Source organism: Fusarium subglutinans (genome assembly GCF_013396075.1).
Source record: "Fusarium subglutinans strain NRRL 66333 chromosome Unknown NRRL66333_c0000371, whole genome shotgun sequence".
In the NCBI taxonomy this organism is placed as follows: Eukaryota; Fungi; Ascomycota; class Sordariomycetes; order Hypocreales; family Nectriaceae; genus Fusarium; species Fusarium subglutinans.
The window spans coordinates 1-24,799 of record NW_023502434.1 but is presented as its reverse complement, the minus strand read 5'-3'; the positions used below and the strand labels follow the sequence as shown (position 1 = coordinate 24,799).

The 24,799-nt window shown below is 49.0% G+C and overlaps 8 protein-coding genes across 8 annotated transcripts; 4 read left to right on the top strand and 4 right to left on the bottom strand.

The window, feature by feature from the left end:
• Positions 1–317: 317 nt before the first annotated feature.
• Positions 318–1,576, bottom strand: FSUBG_13652 (uncharacterized protein; the record flags this gene model as incomplete). The annotated part of the gene is made up of 3 exons (XM_036678566.1): positions 318–681; positions 731–950; positions 1,003–1,576. 3 exons carry the CDS (start codon positions 1,574–1,576, stop codon positions 318–320), a joined length of 1,158 nt encoding a protein of 385 aa, XP_036530890.1.
• An 886-nt stretch (positions 1,577–2,462) lies between these two features.
• On the top strand, positions 2,463–2,932 carry FSUBG_13651 (uncharacterized protein; the record flags this gene model as incomplete). Its single annotated transcript, XM_036678565.1, has 2 exons — positions 2,463–2,571; positions 2,703–2,932. The coding sequence occupies 2 exons, from the start codon at positions 2,463–2,465 to the stop codon at positions 2,930–2,932; spliced, it is 339 nt and encodes a 112-aa protein (XP_036530889.1).
• A 1,665-nt stretch (positions 2,933–4,597) lies between these two features.
• FSUBG_13650 (uncharacterized protein) lies at positions 4,598–6,119 on the top strand (the record flags this gene model as incomplete). Its single annotated transcript, XM_036678564.1, has 5 exons — positions 4,598–5,261; positions 5,316–5,353; positions 5,414–5,678; positions 5,733–6,062; positions 6,115–6,119. 5 exons carry the CDS (start codon positions 4,598–4,600, stop codon positions 6,117–6,119), a joined length of 1,302 nt encoding a protein of 433 aa, XP_036530888.1.
• Positions 6,120–6,291: 172 nt separating this feature from the next.
• FSUBG_13649 (lysyl oxidase 2 3 4) lies at positions 6,292–7,888 on the bottom strand (the record flags this gene model as incomplete). Its single annotated transcript, XM_036678562.1, has 4 exons — positions 6,292–6,300; positions 6,368–6,878; positions 6,933–7,556; positions 7,608–7,888. 4 exons carry the CDS (start codon positions 7,886–7,888, stop codon positions 6,292–6,294), a joined length of 1,425 nt encoding a protein of 474 aa, XP_036530887.1.
• A 1,200-nt stretch (positions 7,889–9,088) lies between these two features.
• FSUBG_13648 (Arginine metabolism regulation II) lies at positions 9,089–10,376 on the bottom strand (the record flags this gene model as incomplete). Its single annotated transcript, XM_036678561.1, has 4 exons — positions 9,089–9,250; positions 9,366–10,030; positions 10,251–10,286; positions 10,328–10,376. 4 exons carry the CDS (start codon positions 10,374–10,376, stop codon positions 9,089–9,091), a joined length of 912 nt encoding a protein of 303 aa, XP_036530886.1.
• Positions 10,377–11,528: 1,152 nt separating this feature from the next.
• On the top strand, positions 11,529–12,604 carry FSUBG_13647 (uncharacterized protein; the record flags this gene model as incomplete). The annotated part of the gene is made up of 2 exons (XM_036678560.1): positions 11,529–12,037; positions 12,085–12,604. The coding sequence occupies 2 exons, from the start codon at positions 11,529–11,531 to the stop codon at positions 12,602–12,604; spliced, it is 1,029 nt and encodes a 342-aa protein (XP_036530885.1).
• A 277-nt stretch (positions 12,605–12,881) lies between these two features.
• Positions 12,882–22,412, bottom strand: FSUBG_13646 (enniatin synthase; the record flags this gene model as incomplete). Its single annotated transcript, XM_036678559.1, has 4 exons — positions 12,882–14,504; positions 14,562–16,610; positions 16,669–22,175; positions 22,355–22,412. 4 exons carry the CDS (start codon positions 22,410–22,412, stop codon positions 12,882–12,884), a joined length of 9,237 nt encoding a protein of 3,078 aa, XP_036530884.1.
• Positions 22,413–22,986: 574 nt separating this feature from the next.
• On the top strand, positions 22,987–24,155 carry FSUBG_13645 (2-dehydropantoate 2-reductase; the record flags this gene model as incomplete). The annotated part of the gene is made up of 2 exons (XM_036678558.1): positions 22,987–23,812; positions 24,037–24,155. The coding sequence occupies 2 exons, from the start codon at positions 22,987–22,989 to the stop codon at positions 24,153–24,155; spliced, it is 945 nt and encodes a 314-aa protein (XP_036530883.1).
• Positions 24,156–24,799: the final 644 nt, after the last annotated feature.

Here is a 24,799-nt window from a genome sequence, read left to right as displayed (position 1 = left end):
TTTAAAGTAATTAATCTTTTAGGTTATCTATTTATTATTATAGTTATAGGTATTTCTTTCTTTATCCTTTACTATATAAGTTTCTTTTTAATACTAATTAATAGTCTGGCTTCTATATCTATAGATTTAATATATTTTATAAATTAAAGTTAAGCTATAATAAGGGTAAAGTATATACTTTTTAAGTAAAGCCTATAGCTAATTTAAATTCTTTATAATTTAAAGGCTTATATAAACTAGCTAGCTCTACTAGTTTTAAAATATTCCTACTATTTACACCTTTAGTATTTACGTCTAAATTATCCAAATAGCACGGTCTAAAACAGCTTGTATCCCGGCATGATATGGGCATCCCAGTTATCCTCAAACTCATACCCCATATGCTCACCCGCTCTCCTCACGAGTCGCTTCGCAGGACAGTCGCTAATAGTAGTCGATGTTGAAGTAGTCGTCGTAGGAAGAGTAGTCGTGAACGCAGTGATCCCGGCCTCAGAGCAAGCCGCGTAGTATTCCTCGGGCGAGTCGCAGTTGGTAGCGTAGACAGGGATCTCAGTTGGCTGGATGGTAGTGGCAGTTGGTTCTCCTTCTGCGCGGGCTGCAAGCGTGTTCATCGCAGGTCGCCAGGTCGGGAAGGCTGTTGGAATGCGAAACGCAACTTCGCGCTTGAATACGGTTGAAGTTCTGGAAATATCAGTCCACGATCGAAAAAAAGCATTAACGCAAGTCTTACTCGGGGTATGGGCTAACTGTGACCGTGTTCAGTCTCGAACAGTCAGCTAGACGGCTCTCCCGTGGAGGCTCGCCGTTCAAACCATCAATACCGACAAAACAGGCGTCGGAAGAAGTGGTGGGCTGGACAGCATCGGACGAGGCAGTCGTCTCTGCTACAGTGGTTGTTTCGGCACTGGACGTCTCGACTCCGATGATCTGTCCGTTCTGGCATTGCTCCTCTGCATCATCATGTTAGCCAGATATAACGCAGATACTACGGGTCCTGCATACCGTTATAAGCCATAAGAGTAACAGTTTCACAGCCAGTAGGCTCTGAACCAAAGGTGATGTACACCTGTCCATCAGATTCAGTCTGACAGAACCCAGCCTCGCCAAACGACGAATCCGTCCATGAAAGACGGCCCCCGCTAATTGAGAATGTCGTCGTGACAGCATCAGCTGGTGGTTCGCCATGAGCAGCAAGTTCCTGGAAGCCATTGCCAGCAAAGTAAATAGGAACTCCGTTCTCTAAAAGCTTTCCCTCGTCAAGGTGAAAGACTGAGGCAAAGGTGCATTCGGTCGGGTTGTTGCTACCCACGAACGATGTGTCTCGCTTCGACAGCCGACGCCGAGGGTTGACCTGGAGGATAATAGCCTCTCCAGCGGGTACGGATGCGCTTGTCGTAGTGGCAGCTGCCTTTGTTGTAGTCGTGGCTTGTTCAGAAGTGGTTGTGATCACTGAATCCAAGATGCTTGTTTCGGAAGCACTGGCGGACAACGTGTTGGACGAAACCCCACCAGGCTTACAAGGCCCAGCAGCAGCATGAGTCGCTAGCACAGCGAAAACAAGATTCTTGGCAATCATGGCTGTAATAGTCTTGGATGTAAAATGTCAAAGCAGAAACCACTAGAATCGAGCACTTGGGAGTCGGGAGATAAATAAGCCTATAAGGCAATCTCCATATTATCGTACTTCATTTTACGAGCTCTCTTAGCGCTGACCAGCCAGCCGTTGTGCCGTATTTAGTCAGGGGTTTTGAAGAAACTATTGATCTTAGGTGCTTTGCCGCTGAAAACTATTGGATGGTCTAGACCTGTATCGAGCAACGAGGTCGGAATTTACTGGCTTTAGGCCAATCGGGCGCTGAAAAGGAGATTTGATGGCACTAATCGGCGCAAACTGTCCTATTGGTCAAGTTCTAAGCGAGTATACTTGCTTCCTAGCACGGTATGGTGCAAATTTCGCTCCAGTTTGTTATGGGATAAGTAACCTGCGTTGGAACTGACTGCAAGCGACGTCCTTCATCCCTCTTCTCATCAACAGCAGTGACGGAATGCCAGTAAAGAAATACCCGAAACCGTCAATCTTCTGGGTAGAAATTGCCTAAGTGGCAGGTCAGACTTCATAAGCTTTACCATCAATCAATCAATCAGGAAGCGATTGTTACTTGAATAGAGAGTTGTAAGGTGAAGTGTAGGTACTAATTAAAAAAAGCCACCATTCACGGCATACTGTTCCTTCTCAACGGCCTATCGTTGTCACACACATTTGGATAAGCGGCTGATGTGATTCACGAAAACTCTGTATCTGGCGAATCTATTTAAGTCCCTGCAAAATGATCTGTGCCAATTCTCGATCTTCTCCCTAACGCGACATGAGAGAGCTTGTCTACGGAAAGGCCGCACGGAACTCAGTTTCATAACAACCAGTCTTAAAAAGTTGCCTTCCCAGGTCCAGTCTGTCGCCCTCAATGAGCCCCTCACGCAAAGCGACCAAGTATCCCCCTTTCCGCGATATTGATGCCTGGGAAGCTTTGAAAGGGCGTGACCTCGAATACGCTATCAATCTTCTTGTCTCTGGTGAGTGGGCCACCGATGGTGTTGTCAAAGATGATTGAAGCTCCTTGTATGAGAGAGTCGGTCGTGAACGCTGCCATGAGACTGCATTCCTCGCATTGGTCTTTTCCGTCCTGTGATCGACTATGTGACAGAATTCAATCTGTGTGAAGATTTCATGACACTCATTGCTGAATATCGCACCACTCATGCTAAAGACAAGCATTGGACCCAAGTATTCAAGCTTGAGGATGTTCATGTCGAGAACTCAGCTCGTTACAGCAGCGTCTTGAAATCGATCATCGATTTCATGGGTCCTCACTGGACAACTTTTATTGCGTCCGCGCGTACTCTTGCATCTTTCAGCGTACTCGGCACAACGTAGTGTGGCCTGGACATTTACTGCCGGCGTTTGGGAGACGCTCTTGTTGCAACGAGCAAGGAACTACAAGCCGCTAGAATGGGTGGATATCATGACGCCGAGTTCCCACTGCGTGCCGTTTTATTGATGTGTCATTCAAGCTCATCGAGAAAATACCCGAGCAAATACTGCCGAGTTGCGTTCAATTAAAATCCTTCGATACGCAACCTCGTGTCTGCGAGACTCCCATGGAACAAATACGGGAGGTCTCAAAAGCTAAAAGGGCCAATCGACGCCACAAATAACATCTTATTATTATCGGCTCTTTTTCTAGTTCTGTGCAAAGCTTGTTGAGACTCTGCTGGCTGTACAACATACCAGTCGCTTTGTCCACATTATCGTCAAACAAGTACTGATTCAACAAATCTTACTTCGGCACCTGTTCGGACATATGTCGCATACGACAAAGCGGGCGAAAGCCTCAGCATAATAACCCCCGAACACGATGACATCCAAGGTGTGCCATGTTGGAAGCTCGGCGACTATAGTATGTATGGTGCATCCCAACCAGGCAAACTGCCCGGCACCGACAATGATGCCGAGTATATCGAGGCACTGGAGGAGTCAAGCTTTGGTTATCTAATGTTCGTATTCGGCCTTTCTCATCGAGAGTATCCGCCACAAACAGAAAATGGAGGCGTTGACTTTTTGGCGTTGGAAAAGTCAATATGCTGAGACATAACCAAGCCGCTGGCGATGGCACCGGAAAGCGCCAGATTAAGGCGTGGCTTTAACCCAGACGACGAAGTAAATGACAACAACAACAATGACAACAACAGCAACCTCCTGTCGTTTTCTGTGAGTTGCAATGGAATCAAGAGAGAGTTCGACCTTGATGAAGCATTCGTTGCACTTCAATGCCACTCAACAGAAACAAGACTCAACAGAAAAGAACAGATCATCACATGCAATGCAAGTCGATACCATTCATATTTATTCATATTGACGTCTCAACTCCAAAAATTGAGGAGAGAAAATGGTCTGCAACTGATCAACATCAGTCCACAGTTGAGTCCATGTTTGCCAATCTCTTTGTCGTCAGGACTGGTTTCTATAGTATGAATGACCAGACAGCGATAGACAGCCTCATTCTCGTTAACAAAGATAACGAGAAGCTAAAGTTCTTGCTGCAATATCAGCCTGAACACTTGGTTTTCTTCGCAACTAAGCACAAGGCAAAGATTGACCGACACGAAAAGCACGCGAACAGATAACAGAGAAGCACCTCGACTGAGAGTCACATGGGAGTTTGACTGGATTAGACTTCCTGGGAATTGATAACAAAAACAGTGATCTGACAGATCCTAACTGACTTCGCTTCTGGTGTTGCCAACGGCGACATGTGTTGCAGCCGCGAAACGAATTGAGGGGTAAATACGAAGCGCCCTCAAAGTTTCTCCTACGAATGTTGACAAGGAACATGTATAAAATGACCGGCTCTTCCGTTGGCGAGTCTAAAATTTGTTAGTACGTTTACAATCCTTTTCAAGCCATTATCCTAGTACGTTTGTACACTCCAAGAAGCATCAACAGGGTTTGTTCCAATTGGCAAGTACTATCGAGCATCTGGATAGTGAAGCCTTGTTCACAAACTAACCTCATTCACAAAAGCAGATTCCCACCTTCAAGATGCGGTTCCTTTCTGCATTTTCCCTACTTCTGTCTGTTGCGTCTGCGGCGAAAGTCAGCCTTTCTTTCATTCTAGACGCAGAAGAAGACATGTCTTCTCTGGTTATCTATCGCAGAAATGGGGGCGTCCTTATGGGGAGATGTGGTAGAACTATCAATTCTACTGTGCCCATTGACTTTTCTCAAGTTACAGTCAATGGTGAAGGCGCAATACCGCCATATGGGAACTATGACGAGGAGAGCACTTCAATCATACCCATTACAAGCGGGAACTTCACAGTTGGGAAGGCTACCTACGCGATTCATCCCAATCCTGTGTTTTCAGGAGGCCCTTCATGCAAGACAGATGTTGACCCTGTCAACAACCGGATCTCTATTTACTGCAAGAGGTTGTATTGGGATCATACAGACATCATGCCGGAAAATAAGACGGTCGACACTGATTGCTTTGGCCCTTACCCCCCGGTAAAGGGGGAGCGAGATCCGGACTATTACCCTGGGAATGGGAAACGGCCCTTTTACAAGAGAAACTCGATGCTCGAGCCGGACTATTCTCCAGGGAATGAGACACAGCCCTTTTACAAAAGAGACTTGATGCTCAAAATGGGTCGCCGTTGTCCCAAGAAGAAAGAAAAGCCCGTAATTACAAGTCTTGACGGTGCTGGTAAGTATAATGATTCAATTAACTGGACTTGACGTAGCTGACATTTGCATTAAGGATGGCCTCACCAGAGGTACCTCTTCGAGCAGATCTCCGTAGGCTTGTCTCTTCAAGAGTGAGGACAGAGAAAAAGGCTTTAAGCTAACTAACTACAGGAAGTTGTGCACTGTGGCCATAACCAAACCTGTTGTGCTAGTAGTGATACGTCAAAGGCCATAGCCTACGGAGTCTCAATGATGGCGTCGGTTGGTATCAATGTGGGTGTCAAAGCTCCACAGGATACGGTTGGAGTAAATCTCGATTTCAGCGTAACCTGGGGTCTTTCGGTTACGAAAACCTGGACAATAGGGAATTCGTATACTTGCCACGGTAAGGAAGGTGATACAGTCTGCGTCTGGTACAAGGTTGCCCACACTGCAAGTAGGTCACAGACTTATATGTACTCTATAAGAGAAATGCTGATGGATAATATAGTTACCGTTCGAAATCAAAGGCCTGCTAGAAGGCACGATAAGTTACGTGGCATAAAAACTCAACCTTATGGTAAGCAAATGGTTGTGGCCGCCCCTAATCGAAGGAATGAGGGTGGTGGGGTTGTCTGCAAATACAACGATGAATGCAAATCATTGGGTGATACGTACTGGGACTGCTACGGTACGGAAGATCCCCATTTTAGGTACTGTCCACCTCTTGGATACCCACCAAAATTGGATCCAGCAGACGGTCCTCTACCGCAGGATTCGGAGTCAATGGCTATAAAGAGGGACAGGGAAGAGAAAAAGAAAAAGATGATAGCAGCTAAAGGTAAGAAGGCATGGCGGCGTCATGAAAAACACACAAAGTATGACTATGAAAGGATGAGGAGAGATTATGCGGCAAGGTGGAAAGATGCAATACAACAAGAGAGCATCGAAGAGCTGGAGATGATAAAGGAAGAAAAAGCGGGAAGTACAAGTGAAAAAGATTTAAAAAAAGATTTGAAAGAATTTAAGAAAGGTTCGGAGGATGTAAAAGGTCAGAAAGATTTTTAAATCTAAGTATGCTATTTATTATTAAAGTTTACATAAAGAACTTTCCCAGCATAACAACCTCATGACACTAACACTTACTGTAACACCACTCTCAATAGCTCCATCAACGAAACCTCTCCATCCATTAGCCCAGTCAGCGCTGGCGAAAAGGACTCTTCCATGAGGCGTCTGAAGCTCCTTAAGCCAGCGACTCATGGCCGGGCCAGGTCCCCAGCAGCTCCATGTCCCTTTTGCAAGATCATCATTCATCCAGTCGTGGGTGAGATACGCTTCGACATCGGCATCAGGTTTGATGTATTCCTTGAAGCTTGTGGTGATGTCTTGGGTAGCCTGTGGGTCCGCGAGATGCCCACCATAGCCAAAGCCAATGCAATATGTACCATTGTTCTTGTCAGTGTTGCCATTGTGGTCAGAGAATGCAAAGCACCACGGAGACCTTCCGTAGCCGCTTGCCATAGCGAACCAGCCAGGCTCGGTTTTCTTCAGCTTGAAGTGGATCTTGGCACCTTGGTTGATATGGCCTGCCTTGACAGCTTCTTGGCGGACTGGCGAGAGAGGAGGATTGAATGAGATATCCGACAAGCAGTTTCTAAATAATTGTCAGCTTCCAGGTGTAGCTACAATAAATATGGGCAGTACTCACAGAGGGATAGTCGAGATCACGTATTTGGCCTCGATACGTCGATCGTTCTTTGCAGTCAACGTGACCCCTTTGTTTTCCTGGCTGACCGTCTCAACCACAGTATTGAACAGTAGATGCCCTCTATACTCAGACAGTATTGACAGTGCTAGCGATGTCATACCACCTTTTCCAAGCTTAAAGAGCCCAGCGCGCTCGAAGACGCCAGCCATGGAATGGCCACCAAGTGCATACCATCGCAGCACTTCGACAAAGCCACATTGTGAGCCTGGCACAGAGCCAAAAGAGCTTATCATGGCATCAAACATGTCCTTCTCGACCTGAGGAACGCTTAACTGGTCAAGGCGGTCTTTTGCGGAGAGGTGCTCATATTTCTTCCATAAAGCAGGCTCGCGCAATGGATCGTGGGGATATGGCATTAGATCGTAACTGGTCAAGCCGTCAATGTCAAAGAAGGCATCGGCTACTCTCTGAACTACTTTGTTTGTCTCTTTGGTATCAAGCTTGCTTGGACCAGAAAGGCTTGCAGTATAAGCTGTATACTTGGCGTCTGCTGTTCCAGCTGAGGTCTTGAGGTTTCCTTGAAGATTATAGCGGTGAATCTCTGAGTAAACGTGTGGCTGGCCCCTGCAATCACTGCATCAGAACTATGTATCACCCATCACACAACGGTCTTACCAATGAACCCATGTCCCTCCCATCTCAAACTCCTCGCCCAAAGCTTTGGCTGTCCATGTTCTTCCGCCGATGCGATCGCGGCCTTCGACAAGAAGAACCTTATCAGTGGTCAAACTGATATCTCGGGCAGCGATAAGTCCAGCAAAGCCTGTTCCGATTACAACAACATCATATTTTTCAAGAAGTGAAGATTCGGGTGTACCCTTGATAACAGAGTCCGTTGCGAGGCCAGTTGTGAGGCCGTTGCTGGTCCAGAGATAACCTTCTTTTGAAGTTGGCATAATGACTTGATGCGATGCTGATGACAAGAGGAATATGTGAGGATATACTCAAGACCATTGATAGACAACATGGCCGCATTATATGTAGGTAGTGGAGGTCTGATGAAGCCTATTTCCTCATTGGGACAAAATGTACGAGGTTGATGATAAGATGGCTAAAGTGGCCATTCCGACGTTCCGAGGCCAAGCAACTCGCACTTTGCATCCATTTTAGTACTAGACTGGAACTTACGAGCGACGGGAATAACGCAGGTATCCCGGAGTTTAGCATTCGACACAAACAGCGTAGCATTTACCTGTGCATAAGATGTAATTACTAAGAGATCAATGCGCCAAGTATATCTGCAAGTAGTCATAAGCAAAGAGAACGCATTTCATGAGATGCCGAACTGCCGCTTTTTTAACAAATGGTAGTATTTATAAGGTCATCCAAACATTGTCTCAAGCCTTTTTTCCGACATGATACTAATCCAGTGAAAGCTCGATGTTGCTGAGTACGCGTTCTGAACTGCGGGCACCATGTCCATACGCGCCCAAACCTCCTCCAGTATAAGCATGGCGTTTCCAATTGGCCCCAAACGAACAGCCGCATACATCTTGTGGATCCGCTGTCGAACAAATGTCCGCAGACGAAGTATTCCCAATCTCTTTGGTCCATCATCTTCTCCCCTTGGTAAGATGGGCCCCAGGGCACTTCCAGCGATGAGCAGTGACAGAAGCTGTATCGATATTGTCCCTGAGTCATCTGGAATCTTTTCCAAGATTTCTAATATGCTAAATGCCAGTCCCAGGGCTAGGTGTGTCTTGTTATCACCATGATCCAAATCAATAGCACCATCTGGTCTCCCCTCTCTCCTTTTTGTCTCCGGAAATGCAGAATAGAGCTCTAGTAGGGCAGCCATGCGATAGCAGCGAGAAATATCCAGCAAGTGATCAGGCGTTGTACAAGGGTCTCCAATTTCATCAATAAGACCAACAGAGGGCAGCCGATACCCCACGATCTCATGTTCAAGACTAGTTGCTTTAAAGAGTAACTCAGCGTACAGGGCCCTCCGATGAATCTCTCCAGATTCAAAAAGCCGCAAGCTCTTCAAAGCCTGACTATTCCTTACCAGCGTGAGTGTTTTTGCAAGGAACACAAAAATGGGCGTTGCAACGCCAGTCCATGGACAAGGCTGGATGAGTGCTGGGGGATGTGGATCACAAAACATTGTGAGGTGTGACAAGCCTTCGTATTGCTGATCGAAGAGCGCTGAGCTCATAGCTTCCCAATATACCATGGATGAGACCACAAATGTTTGTGTTCTTGTCATTTTTCTTCTTCTGTCGATGTCTGTCAATTTTTTTGATGTTATCCATGACCTAAATAGTTGTCGTGACCCGTGAAGATGTAGGAGACCGGTTGCAGAGACATCATGCCAAGCCTAATGAGTTAATATGCCAGTCTTGATCAGACAAAAGGAGCATAGATACTTACCGCGGTCATTCCCAAAAATATGATACTCAAGAGCAACTCATCTGAAACATTCAAGATTTTCTCAGAAGATACCAATGCCGTAGGCTGGTTGTCATCAATCTCGCATTCCGTCCTCATAGGAAGCTCGGACAATGTCTGTGAAAGATGTGACATTGCCTCAGTCTGAAACTCCAGTGGAATATGGCTGCTTCTTTTGTCGCCCTGGTACAAATGAGCTGCTGACATGCTCAACACGCAACCAAAGAGTAGGGGTGAGTCGGCCATCATTCTGGCAACTTCCGATCGGAACGGATTATTCGCTGAGTCGAAGGATGAGTTGAAATGGCAAACTGTTGTAAAGTAGTGGTCCAGGATGAGTGATGTTTGTAAAGTTGGTGTGTAGGGGGTCAGGCAAAGAGAGTCATCATCAAAGGCATCGAGCGCAAGTGGAAATTCCTCATCGGCTTGTAAATCGTCGTACAATGTCGATGGTTGTTCTGTATTCAACGTCAAGGGTGGTTGTACTTCCAAAAAGGCCTCCAGGTGCTCCCTGGTATCAGATAAACTCGAACTAGGACGTTGCGTGAAAGGGCCAAGTGCCTGTACTTCAGAGTCATTGTCGTTCTGAGTCTCGACAATTCCAAGGTCTGATATCGGCTGCATCAAGTTTGATAGATCTCTGGAACCTGCGTCAAAACAAGAAAAGGAGTTACCCGCAGTTGGCGACGAATTAACCATGTGTCTCTCATATTTGACCGACCATCTCACAGGTTTATGATAGCCGGGACATTGGACACCGACTTTCGCGCACCTCTTACATCCTGGCAGCTGTTCATCACATTTTACCTTCTTTTCTCAAAATTAGTATTAAAGCAGACTCCTTGTTTGGACAAGACCGCGACTTACGCGTCTCTTGCAGTTTGAACAGCCAGCTGGACACGCCTGTTAGCCAAGTCTCTTATATCTCTAAGAGATGTACAAACTCCGTGTTTTCACCTTCTTAGCACGGCGTCTTTTTGACTCGTCGGTCATGGTCACAACTGGAGCCCTGCTGCTTTTACAGAGTGATGATGATTTCCATCTCGGAAGTTCTATCTAAGGGGAGAAGAACGCGCTCGCTACCCCGCAATTCCGGTATGCCGGGGAGGTTCCGGTACGTGCCTGATCTGGTAAAGTTAACCGTAGGATAGGGACCGTGATTGGATGTCTGGCGTGTTATCGGAGATCCGCTCCAACAGCTGGCCCATTTTCTTATCGCTCGCCGAGATAAGCACCTCACACCCACCTACAATCCGTGAGGTCAACTTACCCTAAAGAGTGTCAATTTTAGAATACAGCTTGTATAATTGTTTTTATTCTGTTTAGTAGTTAGTCTTTATTATTCACGTCTCTAATTTACTCCTAGGTGCTAACTAACACAAGCCCTTTTATAATAAAGGAAGTTTACTTCTGTTATGTTTAGTGGTTCAAGACTCAGATTTCCCTTACATACACATGGCTACAAAATAAGAACAGCAGCTTAAAAGCTACCAGTCCGATAACAGATAACAGGTATACTATTTTTAGATCAGGATAGGTTAAACGGGTTCATTCCGCTAGCCAGCGGAATCGAAGGTTATTCTGACGCGACAATAAGGCTGAAGACGCGGAATGCTCTCCACCCTACTCTGTAGTTTGGATCGTATCCACGTGGGGGAAATGTAAATGAGAATGCCAGTGATCCTGTTTAGCAGATAACTGCCTCGCTCTCACAGCTCTGTATTGTTTAATCATCCATTGACAAAGTTCCAATGCTAAAGAAGTTATTGAGTAAGTGAACCAAACAGCGCAGTAGCCAGCATGCTTCATCACATAACGGATATGAGAGCTGAGAGAAATATCTCAGCCCGGCATCTCGGCACGCTTGATGCGGGCCTTTAATATAAACAGGGCGATATGGCAGGCTCGCATTCCGAATCTGGTCAAGTCTAGGCTAAATGAAAGCTTTATTCTGTATCTATTCCAGCAACTGTCCTCTCTCGTAAGGCGGAATGCGGATAACTCGGGTTATGCCAACAGTCTCCCGCATAGAGCTGAAAGACACCCGCACAAGTACATAACAGACACTAGCAGCTCCATCAAACAAGCACTATCTTGGTCCCTTCTGTACCGTAACTTTGTTCTAGCAAGTAATTACAGAGTACCATGAAAGTATATGGTCTTTTTCTTGTTGGCTTGGCTGCTATAGCCGTTGCAGCTGATGTCACACTCACGAGCTCAGGCTGCGCCGACGCATCAGGCTTCGAACAGTGCCAGGCCTCTGCGAACAAGAAGACAAGCAGCTGCATAGCTCAAGCTCGTCACGACAACAGCCAGGTAGAACTCCTCGCATGCGGCTGCCAGGACTACGTCGACAACTTCAACTGCTACGCGGCCTTCTGCTGGAACAGGGTCTGGGAATGCGAGTATCAGGAGTACGTGGTTTCGTATTTCATGAACTGCGATACCGCCAAGAAACCGGTTCCCTACTTTCCCGCCCCCAAGAATGCGCAGGGCGCTTGCTCTTGTAACGTTGGGCAAGTCTATCTCAACATCCAGGATGCCATTCAACAGACAGGGACGTGCTCGAACAGTGCCAATTCGGGCGATGCGGGAAGCAATCTGCAGAAAATTGAGGGCTGTAACTGCTGTGAGATCAGCGGAGCTCTGTCCAGGTACGCTAAATTTTAGTCATCCAGTCACTGACACTAACATGCAATAGCATCGTCGAGATCTGCCCCAAGACGGACCCCAACCTGATCGGCCTGAAGCAAATATCCACCCTCGAGTCCGAGCTGAATGTCGACTACAAATCCTGCGGGTCATATATGGAGACGTATGATTGCTCGTCTCAGCTCTCGTACTCCCTGGAGGGCGTCAGCACATACTACAAGCCTGATGATCCCCTCAAGACTGGTACCGCCACCTTGAGCAACAACCCAGGCTCAGTCACGGCACCGGCCAGCGGAAAGGTCTTTTCGTACACCAACGGAGGCGACGGAACTGTCTATACTATCACCGCTGCTGGTGTAGGCAAGGACAGTTCTGATAACAAGGGGAGCTCTAATAGTGATGGCAGTTCTGATGCTAGCGGCGATTCAACAGGCTCCACTGGCACCTCGACTGGGAGTAGCAGTAAGGCTACGGGGAGCTCCAAGAAGAACGGGGCAGATAAGTTGACTACCGGAAGCGCCTTGATAATGGGAGTCACACTGTTGCTGACTCTTGCAGCAATTTATTAGCAGTGTAGTTAATGGAAAAGACTCGCAACTATAGTAGGCGACGACTCGGCGAGCATGATAGGGAAGGCTACACAGGATGACTACCTCGATGAGGGGAGGGTGTTGAAAGAGAGTAATGATAGATAGAATTCAGTCATTTTTAATGAAGAATAAACGATAGAATGAATTACACTACATGACAAATGACGTTGCTGGCCTTCGGCATTACTGGTCTAGATCTCCACCCAGTACTCTTTACTTCCCCTTCCACTGGCTCGGACACGTGTACTGAGACACGTTATAAAGAAAGGTTCAGGGCCTGAAATGTGTTGCAAACCTCGTCCAAGAAATACTGCACCGTCTCCTCCTCAAATAAATGCGCCCTCGCAATGATGGTGACCTTCAAGCTCATCCCGTCAGGCTCAACCTCTCCCGCTATCGCCAGATCATACAGCGGCTCATCCTTCCTGAGCTCAACATGCTTCGACAAGACTCCCATCTCAACACGCTGCTGTTTCACTTCACTCTCGGGATGATACTCAAAGTTATGGTATGTCACGCAGCATGCAAAATTCGTGGTTGCTTCTGGCCAGTCCGTGCAGTTGCGCTTGATATCCTCGAAGCCAAGGGTCTCGAATGGCAAGCTTCGCAGGTATTGGTCTTGCATGTCGCGAAGCATCTGGTGATGAGTCTCATCTGTACCTACGTGTGCGCGAACAGGGACGGCATTGGTGCATGGGCCGATGATGGCCTGGAAATTGACAGGCAAGCCCTGACGGCCTGAGACAATGCGACCGAAGACAACGTCGCTGGACCCAGATTCCTTCGAGAGCACCAAAGCACAAGCAGAGTTGAACACCGTCGCCTGCGTGGCGATGCTGCTGCGAATAGCTTGGCTCGGAACGTTGACGACCTTTGACAAGTGCAGGGCCTTGGAAGTTGACATCTCCCGAGGACAAGCCGCGTTAGTCGCATCGCTCAAGACAGTCATAGGAGAGTCCCCAATCACGCCACGCCAAAACTCAAAGCCCTTCTCTTGGCTGTTGGCTGTATACTCCATGTACCGCCTGAACTGTGTTGGTGGAAGCAGAGACATGCCGTTAAAGAGGATATGTAGGTTACGCACGATAGGCTCTAAACTCAGGCCATCATACAAAGCGTGCGATAGTCGCAGTAGTACTCGTACTGAAGATGACTGCTTGAGGATAGCGATACGTATTAACGACTCTCCTAGAAGAATGGGGTCTTGTGCGTGCTCATACAGGAAATCGTTGGTAGCCGTGTTGACGTTTTGGTTAGTGACAATCGTCTCAATTGGCACGTCGAGATGCTTCAGAACCACTTGATAGAGCTGACCTGAAGCCAGCACAAAGACTGTTCTGAACATGTCGATGTGCTCAACTAGGAGATGACAGGCGTTGAAGAGGGTAGCTGGGTCTGAGTCGACCGGGAAGTCAATGTAGAAGGGCGCGAGAGGTCTTGGGGAGCCAGTTCCGGGACTGAAGAGGAATGACTTTTGCATCTGGGTGGACGTGTAGGTATCTTGAATCGATTCCAATGAGATGTTGAGCTGTGAGCAAATCTCTCGCTGGACGAAACCTTGCGGATCCTCGAGTGAGAGAAGCTCGAATTGGTTGTACTCATCGAGGTGCGCCTCGTCATTACCAGTCCCCGACCTAGCAGACTCAAGCTTCTTGGACAGCTGGAACAAAACCGGGTAGTCGAAGACATCCTTGACCACTATCGTAGCATCCAGTCGCCGACCAAGTCTCATGGCGAGCTTTGTCGCCATCATCGAGTGTCCACCGAGATCAAAGAAGTTGTCAGTGATACCAACTTCGATACCAAGAAGCTTGGAGGCCTCGTCGCACAAGATGATCTCAGTCTCGGTACGAGGGGCGACACGGGCAGACCAGCCTTGCTTGTCTTAATCATTAGTCAAGGTGCTGCGTGAAGCAAGGCCTTCACGAATAATGACTGCAAGATGAGCAAAGACGGGATTGTCAAAAACGTCTTTGACGGTGACGCGGACATTGAAGCGCTGTTCGACTCGCGAGATGAGCTTCGTAGCTAAGAGGGAATGTCCGCCGAGTTTGAAGAAGTCATCAGAGATGTCAACCTTCATCCCAAACGTCGCGGTCGCTTCGTCGCAGAGTATAGCCTCGATGTCGCTGATAGGCACCGCTTGCGCAGGCAGTGCAGTCTGCTGCTTCGGTACAATCCGAGCCTGGCGCGCAAGTTCCTTCCTGTCGACCTTGCCGTTGGGATTGAGAGGCATTTGTTCCAAGACTACGATGCTGGAGGGGATCATGTATGACGGTAGTAGAGACTGTAATCGCTCGCGGACTTGTAATGCGGCACGACGACGCTGTAATCCCTGTAGCGGACGATTGGCAAGGGTCGCTGAGCTTCGCAGGTGATTATCGGTCGGGAACTTGATCAGCGTGCGACGAGTGTCCGAAGGGGACGGTAAGTGATGGAAGACGGCATCAAGGGCACCGCTCTGAGACCACTGACGCGCCGCGCTGACCTCCAAGCGGAACCCAGCGTCTTGAGCGAGTTCGTGAAGGTCAGGAACAGAGAGAGACGCACGGCTGTCAGTTTCAGAGCGAATAGTTGAGATCCAAGCGGCGCCATCGAGTTTGGACTTATCCTCTTCCTCAAGGGACTCAACAATCTGTCGCTCAAAGGCGGTCTTGGCGAAGGGAATGTTGCTTATGGCCACGGTCGACGAGCTCTTCGAACGTCGCAGAAACTTTAAGAGAGACGCGCGATCCATTCGTGATGCGCCAAAGTCGACCCAAGCACCCTTCTCAATCGTATGCACAGGGACCGAGTCGTGACCACGTATATGCACCACAGCCGCATACCGGTACGCACTAAGCTCATTTGTAGCATGCATGTTCTTTGGCAGAATCTCGACATGGTGGACCAAGTCGGGAAAGCGATCTTGTAGTATCGTGAAGAAGGCTGGTTCAACAAGTAGTTCCTCCTCGCGCTCCTCCAGTTCCCCCATTTTCTGCCTAACAGAATCTTTCGTTGCGTTGTCACCCAGTGTCCGAACAGCCCTGGCAGCGAGGAAATGCTTGTTGGTAGCATTCGTTCGCATGTCACCAAAGAACAGACGCTTGACGCCGGGGAGATGGACCAGAGTGTCTGCCACTTGAGCCAGGTACTCTGGTGAAGGGAAGTACTGCGCGACTGAGTTGACCACCACGAGGTCTGGGTGAAGATCGCTCAATTGGCTGATGTCTTGCGCTGTACCGACGTGGACCTCTGCCTTGCCTGCGAGAGACGGGACGGACTTGAGGACGCTGTTGGTGAATGTGGCGGCAGACTTGGATGGTTCAAGACCTCTGTAACTCTGAAGTCCGTCGCCAAGGTTGAACAAGATCATGCCGCTACCAGTCCCGACCTCGAGTACATGACCTGGAGCCTGACCATCACGAAGCGTCTTGATAGTATCGTCAAGCCACTCCTGCATCTCCACCTTGTCAATCTCACTCCCGTCATACATAGACGTCCAGCCCTTGAAGTCCTTCCCAATTGTGGACGGATCAATATCCCCAATGTCGGCATACATCTCAGTCTCGAAATGGTCCTGCCAGCCCTCAACCTGGTTATCATTCGCGTCGCCCTCCGACGAATGATCATGATCAATGACGACGAAACCAACCAAGTCAGCCTTGTCACCATCATCCTTCTGCACGACGACAGCAGCGTCGCGGACAGAGGCATGGCTTAGCATAGCAGCTTCGACCTCCGCTGACTCAATACGGTTGCCGCGGATCTTGTACTGTGTGTCCACGCGACCGAAGAACTCAATTAGGCCATCGCCTACTCTGTACCGTACGCGATCACCAGTGCGATAGGCTCTCACTCGTTGGCCATCGACTTCAATGTGAATGAAGCGGTTCTTGTTGAGGGCTGGGTCGAAATATCCTCGCGCAAGACCATCACCGGTGACGACGAGCTCTCCCATGACACCGACACCAACAAGCTGCTGGTTTAAATCGGGTAACGTAAGCTCCAGAGTTATTAACAGCTCTCCCAATGGGAACGCCATTGATGAACGAGTCACCAACAGCGATAGGATATCTCGTGCTCATGATACCATTCTCCGTTGGTCCATACCCATTATAGCACTGTCCCCGAATCAGATTCTGGGCCTCAATAGCATCCTGACCATCGAAGCGATCGCCAGCAGCCATGAGAAAGTCAAGACCTCTCAAAGCATCACAGGCATCAGTGAGATACAGCTTCAATAGTGCAGGCGCCATGCACGCAGCGTTGATCTGTTCCTTGATGAACGCATCTTGAAGCGCCTTGACGTCAAGAGTAGTCATGCAGTCAATGCAGACCAATGTTCCACCGTTGAGGAGCGTAAAGAATATCTCGTAAGTGGCGCCGTCAAAGGCGATGTTGAACATGTGGGCTGAGCGCGGTTGAGTTGGGAAGTCGGGGATGATGTTGCTTGTCATGAGACGGACGATGACGCGGTGCTCTACCATGACGCCCTTGGGTCGACCGGTTGATCCAGAGGTAAAGAGGACGTATGCAAGACTTGTGGCGGTAGGATTTGATGTGTCGATATTGGCATGGCCGTTGAGTTTGTTTGTGTCGCCTTGCTCTACGGCATCAGGGACACGAACAAGCTCCAAGTCAGGCACCTCCAGCTCGGGAACAGGGACGTCTGAGCCCAGAAGCACTATCTTAGGTCCAGTTAACCCTGACAGAATGCCGTTCAGGCGGGCAGAGGGGGAATTGACATCAAACGGGAGGTAAGCCAAGTTCGCCTTGAGGATACCTATGATGGCGACAATCGCTTCGCATGAACGCGGTACAAGCACTCCGACCAAAGTCTCAGCCGGCATATTCCGCTTACGAAGCCATGTCCCAAGCAGATCTGACTGACGGTCAAGTTCTGCATAAGTAAGTCGCGTAGAAGAGTCCACGACTGCAAAAGAGTCCGCATAAGCAGCGACTTGCGTGCGGAAGATGTCAACCAAGCTTGCATCCCTCGGATAGTCAACCTTCTTGATCCTGAGTAAGTCCAAGCGCCGAAGCTCCTCAATCCCATCAGTAAGAGGCAGAACCGAGATAGGAACATTCGGCTTCTCAAGACCATTGCGCAGAATCTGGAAAAACACGCTGACCACATTCTCAATAGTCTCCGGCTTGAACAGATCCGTCGCAAAGTTGCAACTACCCTTAAGCCCGCCAGCCTCTTGGAAGAGATGAAACTCAATGTCGAACCGCGTATACGCCTTGCTAGCAACAGCCTCCGATTCAAGACCCTGGAGCTCAAACCTTCCAAGATCCTTCTGCGAGTGAACTGCAAAGATGAGCTGCGCAAGCGGTGTTCGTGAAAGGTCTCGTGAACCAGGTAACATTGTTGACACGACGCGCTCGAACGGTACGTCTTCGTTCTCAAATGCCGCGGTGGTCGTAGCTCGGACTTGACGGACTAGGGAGCTGAACGTATGTTCGTCATCGACAGTGATGCGCATGCACTGTGTGTTGACGAAGAAGCCGATGATGTTTTCTAGTTCCCAGCGATTGCGGTTGGCGATGGGTGTGCCGATGACAGCGTCGTCAACACCTGTGAGACGATAGTGTGCTGCGCGGAAAGCAGCTAGTAGCGCGGCGAATGAGGTAGTGTTGTTTTCGTTGCAGAACTCCCTTAGGTTCTGGTACAGTTCCCCGTCAAGGGACACTGGCACAACGCCTGCTTCACCTGAGAGCAGAGCTGGACGAGGGAAGTCCGTGGGTAACTTGGCAGGTGAACAATCAGCAAGTTGTTTCTTCCAATATTCAAGCTGCTTCTCATGTTCTAGCGCTTGAGCTTCTTGCTTCTGCCACATGGCAAAGTCGCTGTACTGGATGGGGAGAGGATTCATGGCTGAGAGAGGGTCACGGCCTTGAAGAGCTGCGGCGTAGAGTTGGCTGAGGTCGTGGCGCAGAACGTCAATTGACCAGCCGTCAGAGATGATGTGGTGCATCGCGATGGAGAGGACGTAGTCGGTATCGCTTATGCGTATGAGTAGTGCTCTCCATCCTGCTTCGGAGGTGAGATCGAATGGAGTGGTCTGCTCTTGTTCCAGGAGTCGAAGGTAGTCACCATCTGTCGCATCGACGACTCTCAATTCTTTGGAGAGAGTCTGGTGAATAATCTGCACACCTGTGCCGTCATGATCCTCAAAGGTAGTCCGTAAGGTTTCGTGACGCTGCTCCAAGGCCATCAGAGCACGACTCAGCGCAGCGATGTCTACTAATCCTCGCATACGAACAGCGTACGGAATTAAGTACCATAGAGCGCCGACTTCTAGTTGATCTAGGAACCAGAGTCTACCTTGAGAGTAAGACTGCTCAACTGGTCTATCGCGAGTCATCGTTGGGATGATCGCGTATGGCACAGCGCTACCGTTGACAATTGCCTCAAGTCCAGCGAGGATAGGGTTCTGGTAAATGTCAGAGACTTTGAGCTCAATACCTGCTGACCTTGCCATGTTGACCATCTTTATGGCAGTGATGGAGTGGCCACCCAGCTCAAAGAAGGTTGATCCAATGTTTGGAGCACCGGGTTCAAGACCCAGGCACTGGCACCAAACCTCCTCCAGCTTAAATTGGCCGCTGGTTGATGGAGAGCTCAATTGAGATGGTCGGGAACTGGTTCCTTGTAGCTGCTGGGCCAACATGTCGCGACCTATAGAGCGAAGTTTTCGTCTGTCGACCTTGCCGGTGGCGGTGCGAGGAAGGTGTTGCATGCTGATGTAGCACGATGGGATAGAATGGCGAGGGAGGACCTGCTCCAGCTTCGCACTTGTGTCCTTGGTCGCAGCCAGATCTAAGATGCTGGCATCGCTCGCAGACTCAGCTGCCTCAGAGGCGATCAAGAAGGCGACAAGGATAGTGCTCGTAGGTGAATCCGACGGCTTGACAGCTTCAACAACAATTGACAAGTCGTCAGGCAACTGCTGTCGGAGATTCGTCTCCACAGCCCCAAGCTCGACACGTTGTCCTCTAATCTTGACCTGCGAGTCCATGCGGCCAAGACAAACAACAGTGCCATCAGACGCATAACGCGCAAGATCACCAGTTCTGTAGAACTTTAATCCATCAGGTAGATGTTCAGAAGGATACCAAGCTGGAACTGTTGAGAAGAACGGTGACTTCTCTGTTGGTGGAGGGATGATGTAGTCGCGCGCAATGCCTGGACTCTCAATGACAAGTTCACCGATTGCGCCGATCGGGACCAGACGATTGTGGTCGCGGGGATCGATGATCCAAGAATGCGCGCCAACAGAGCGACCTATGTTGTTTGGATCAGCTCCACATGAGCCAATGTTTCCAACGAAGCAGATGGAAGAACTCTCGCTCTGCCCGTAGCCATCCAAGAGATGAACGCGAGGAGCCCAAGTGGCGTTAACAGACGGCGACATCTGCTCCCCAACAAGCACCAGAGTCTGCAGTCCAGGGACATCATCAGGCTGAAACGTGCCCATATAAGACGGTGTCGCCATCATCCAATTGACGTTGGCCCGATTGATGAAAGTGGGAACATTGTTCATGCGATCGTCATCAGAGGGAATGCATACGCAACCGCCGAGGATCAGAGTCGTCATGATCTCGAGAAGACACGCGCCAAAGGCATGAGATCCAAATTGAAGAGCGCGCGTGTCGCTGTTGATACCGAGTGCAGAACCAAATTTGAGGGCACAAGACGAAAAGGCTCGATGCTCAATCATGATGCCCTTGGGGTCGCCTGTGCTACCGGACGTAAAGATAACGTAGGCCAAGTCCTCTGGAGTAACCGTCGCAAGAACAAGATCTGGATTGAAGCCGCAAGTGCAGATGAGAGATTGAACAAGGTCATCGTCAACAACAAGGCATCGCTCAACAATGGCCTCTACCTTGCCTTTGTATAGCTTTGAAGTAAGAGCTACTGTCGCGCCCGTCTGCCCAACGACCTGCGACACTCTAGCAGGCGGATCATTCGGATCAATGAGTGTAAAGGCATGACCGGCTTTCATCACAGCGAGCATTGAAGCAACGACCCATTTGGACTTCTCGAAGTAAATAGGAAGTATCGCGTGCTCTTGGTCTGGGGTACTAAGCTTGATGAGTGCGGCCAAGCGGGAGGTGATGTTGTCGAGTTCAGAGTAAGTCCATTCCCCGTCCCATGCGCAGATTTCGGGCTTCGAAGGGGAGAGTGATGATGTTTTGAGCATCTCTTTGTGGATGAGGGTTGGTCGGGAAGGGATGGGGATTGAGTTCCAGTTTTGGATCTCAGCTTGATCTTCTCGTGTGATCATCTGGAGTTCTCCTACAGACGTCAAAGTGTCTGAAGAGCCTCGTAGGACCTGAATCAAATGATCCAGCTGTTGCAGAAGGCGAGCTATTTGCTGGGAATCGATGAAGCTCTTGTCATACCTGGCAATGACGGATACCCCATCACTGTCCACCTGACAGTGGAGAAGCAGAGCACGATTAGTGCAGGGCATGAATAGCTCAGACTCTCCAACCTTCTGGTGAATCTCACAGTTTGCAGCCTGCTCAGTATCGCCATCAGTGACTAACAGAACAGTCTGGAATCCGCAAGCAGCAGAGCCATCATCTCCAGAGGAGGCGATGCTGCGAAGACCGACATCTGCAAACTGGCGGATGGCATCATTGTTGGCATTGACTGCACTGATGATGTTTGACAGAGACTGGTCAGAAGAGCAGTGTACGCGGAAGGGGACAACAGTCTGTGTTGGACCATTTGCCAGCAGCTGTTGCTCTGTCACCACGCCAAACAGCGCCTCTTGCGAGTGCGTGTAGCGTGACAAGAGTACGGCAAGGGCAGTCCTACAGACAGAAACACGGGGCCAAGTCGACTGAGCCGAAGTTGGAAACTTCATGCGGTGCTCTGACTTTGCCTCGGGGTAGGGAACAGCCAAGGGAGAAGTCAAGTGCGGAAACGCCCAAGCATTCAGATCACTTAAGTACTCCTCCCAGAACTGAGTCGCAGAATAAATACCCCCAGTCTCTGGAGTCTTCGACCCATCAGTTGGAGTCAACGACAACCCATCATCCTCAGGATCAGACGACTCAGGCGTGTAGGGTCTGTCGGAAAGTTCATCTTGCCCATGCTTGTAAGCCTTCAGAACTCTACCAAGGATTCGTTCCTGAAAGACGCTGTCAACAAGAGCATGACTGAAAGTCCAGATGAGGAGCTTCTTCTTCGCGATTGGATCATCCAGAAGAACAAATCTGTTGCAGCGAGGGCCAGAAGCCGCAGCTACTGCTTCATCCTGCACAACAGCATCTTTCTGATCAACAGAGGTGGAAAACATCCATGAGAAGACAAAGCTGTCTTTCAAGATGACCTGGTACGAGTCTCCATTCTTGGAAGTGAAGGAACAGGTCCTCAAAGCAGGAGTTCTGTTGATGGTATCTTTCCAAGCAGCAGCCAATTTTGAAATGTCAATATCATTGCTGATCTCATAAGTAACATGGCCAATGGATCGCTGCTTGTCACTCCCAGCACAGTCAATGACGTCTTGTTGAAATGCCGTGCTGGGGAGGATATACTCGATTCTATCTCGGCCTAGACCGAACGAACGATCATCCCATGTCTAAGACTCTCGATGCTTCCATCATGAGGTCTCACCAAAAGATCCTACGAGGCATATTGTGTCTCATCCAGCCTAGCGCGATGTTATCCGCTGTCATTTCTCGGCGGCATCACAACCTGCAGGTTTGACTGCGATGTTACTTTCAGCTGACCTGCTGATCCTTCATATGATTCAGGTTCTGGCAGATCCTGATCCTGCAATTGGCCCATTGCAATTATTGGCTACGACGGGTTATCTTGCAGAAGGATTGATAATCGGTGTTTGTGGCGCTGACCTGCATAAGTAGCTCTTACCCTCGGGTGAATCCTACAGCGCGCCGTGAGGGGGTGGGAGAAACGGGCCAATCAGTCGGAGATTGTAATCTGCATGCTGAACCATCCCGTGTCTCGGTAGCACGCGGGTTACGAATCTATGCGAGCCGGGCAGTTGCCGGTAGTGGCCAATTGCCGGATCGAGCAGTGTAGTTAGCGGTTGAGAGGGCGATGCCCTGATGGAAAGTGAGCTACTGAAGGGCCAAGATACTATTCATTATCACAGTATCTGATTATGACTAATTAATTACAAACTGACTTACGATAATAGTAACAGTAGTCTAAAATAATCCCAGGTATTTTTGCAGTAGCCTTCATGACACTGTATAGCAAATCCCCTCCTGTCTCTTTGCTTCACTACCTCTATCACACGGTAAACCCGTAAGCAAAACAACCACTCAGACACCGACTCCCTTACCAGCACTCGATCTCTCCAACTTGTTCTGAGAAGGAATGACCATTTCCTAGCACCATGGCTTCCCAAGAACACCCAACCTGGCTGACGGCCTTCCTAGCCGATACAAGGCCGCCCCCAAAGCTATTCGCTTGGTCGCCCGCCAATATCCAGCCAAAGCTTGATGAAGGTATTGACATGGGAAGTTCCAACAGCGATGAAGAGTACGACCACGATGCTTGTGTCGGTCCATCAACAAACTCTGACCAACGCATTTACATCATTGGTCCTGGCAACATCGGCCGACTGTACGCAACTCACATGGCTCGTCATCCCAATGCCCTTCCCATCACTCTCGCCATTCATAGAAAAGAATTGCTATCGCAGTGGGTCGCATGTGAAGGCGTTGGCCTCGCAGACCTAACCAGTGGCAAACTCTTCCTCAACAAACGTTTCACCGTTGAATGGTGGACAGAAACAAGACCTCAATACGGTCCAGTCAAAGAAGTCGCAGACGGAAAGAAACTTCACAACGTCTTTATCTCCACAAAGGCAGAAGCTGGATTATCCGAAGGAGACCGTATTCGCCGCTACCTTGGGAGGTGCAGCTCCGTCGTCTTTGCCCAGAATGGCGTCTGCAAACTCTGGCCTCCCCACGGTCCTTTATACATCTCTCATCGCTACCCAAGCGGCGACACTCCAACATTCTCCGCGTGTGTTGTGAGTCATGGGGTTGCATCAGCAGGTCCTTTCTTGAGCATCCATGCGGCTCCGGCTGACGCATACATCGGACCTGTGTTTTGGGCATCTGATCCCGAATCACCGGGGAAGCAGCCATCGGATGACTTCTTTATCCGGCATATTGCTTCGACACCGCTTGTGAACACGAAGCAGGTGTCTTCGGGTGAGATTTGGCTGCTTCAGTTGGAGAAGTTGGTCATGAATGCGTCGATCAATCCACTTACGGCTTTACTGCGCTGCAAAACGGGGGAATTGCTTACATCCTATGAGTTTGATGATCCTTTGTCAAGGGTGATAGACAGGCTCCTCTGGCAAACAAGTGCTGTTATCCAAGGTCTTATTGACCATGATACGAGTCGTAGCGTTATCATTTACTACGCTGAACAGACAAAATCGGGCTGCAATCTGCCACAAAGCGTCCCCAAAGTTCGGAAAAGGCTGATGGAAAGGTTCTCACAGCCAATCTTGAAAGCAAAGCTATACGCCTTTGGTCTCAAGATCTTTGAACATCGCAGCTCTATGTTGCAGGACATAGAGGCTGGAAGGAAGACTGAGATACGAGACTTTAATGGTTGGATTGTAGACATGGCTTGTTTTTTGGGTACATAACTGGATGTCAGCGTGCACAGGGGCTTGATTCAGTTAGTAGAGCGCTGTCAGAGCTTGGATAAGGTGGAGCTAGGTAGGGCATTGCTTTAATACAGGGTAGATTCGGCCTAGACCGCTGTGAAGACCTTTATATTAATAATTAATTTAACTTTAACATGCTACCTTGATTATAATATTCTATCTATTATTTTACTCAGGTATTTTGTTATTTTATTGCTTGTATCTTGGCGCTAAGTTTTTTGTGCTCGTTGTAGCTCTGAGCTGCAAACCTCGAGCCTACAGTTCCTAGCAACATTGCGTCAAATACCAGTGCATGGCTCCAGAACAGCCCATATCCCGGCTTGCCCAAAGTAGACAAGCAGTTAAACACAGTCTCTCTACGGAAATCCTTGCCTCACATCAGCCCGAGACAACCTCGTATTCCCAATCGGGCATTATACGAGCGGCAATCGACATGTCATCGGCAACTCAATTTCGCATATTACATTATACAAATTTATATACTACTATTATATTAAACCCAAAGTGTATTTTCTAACCT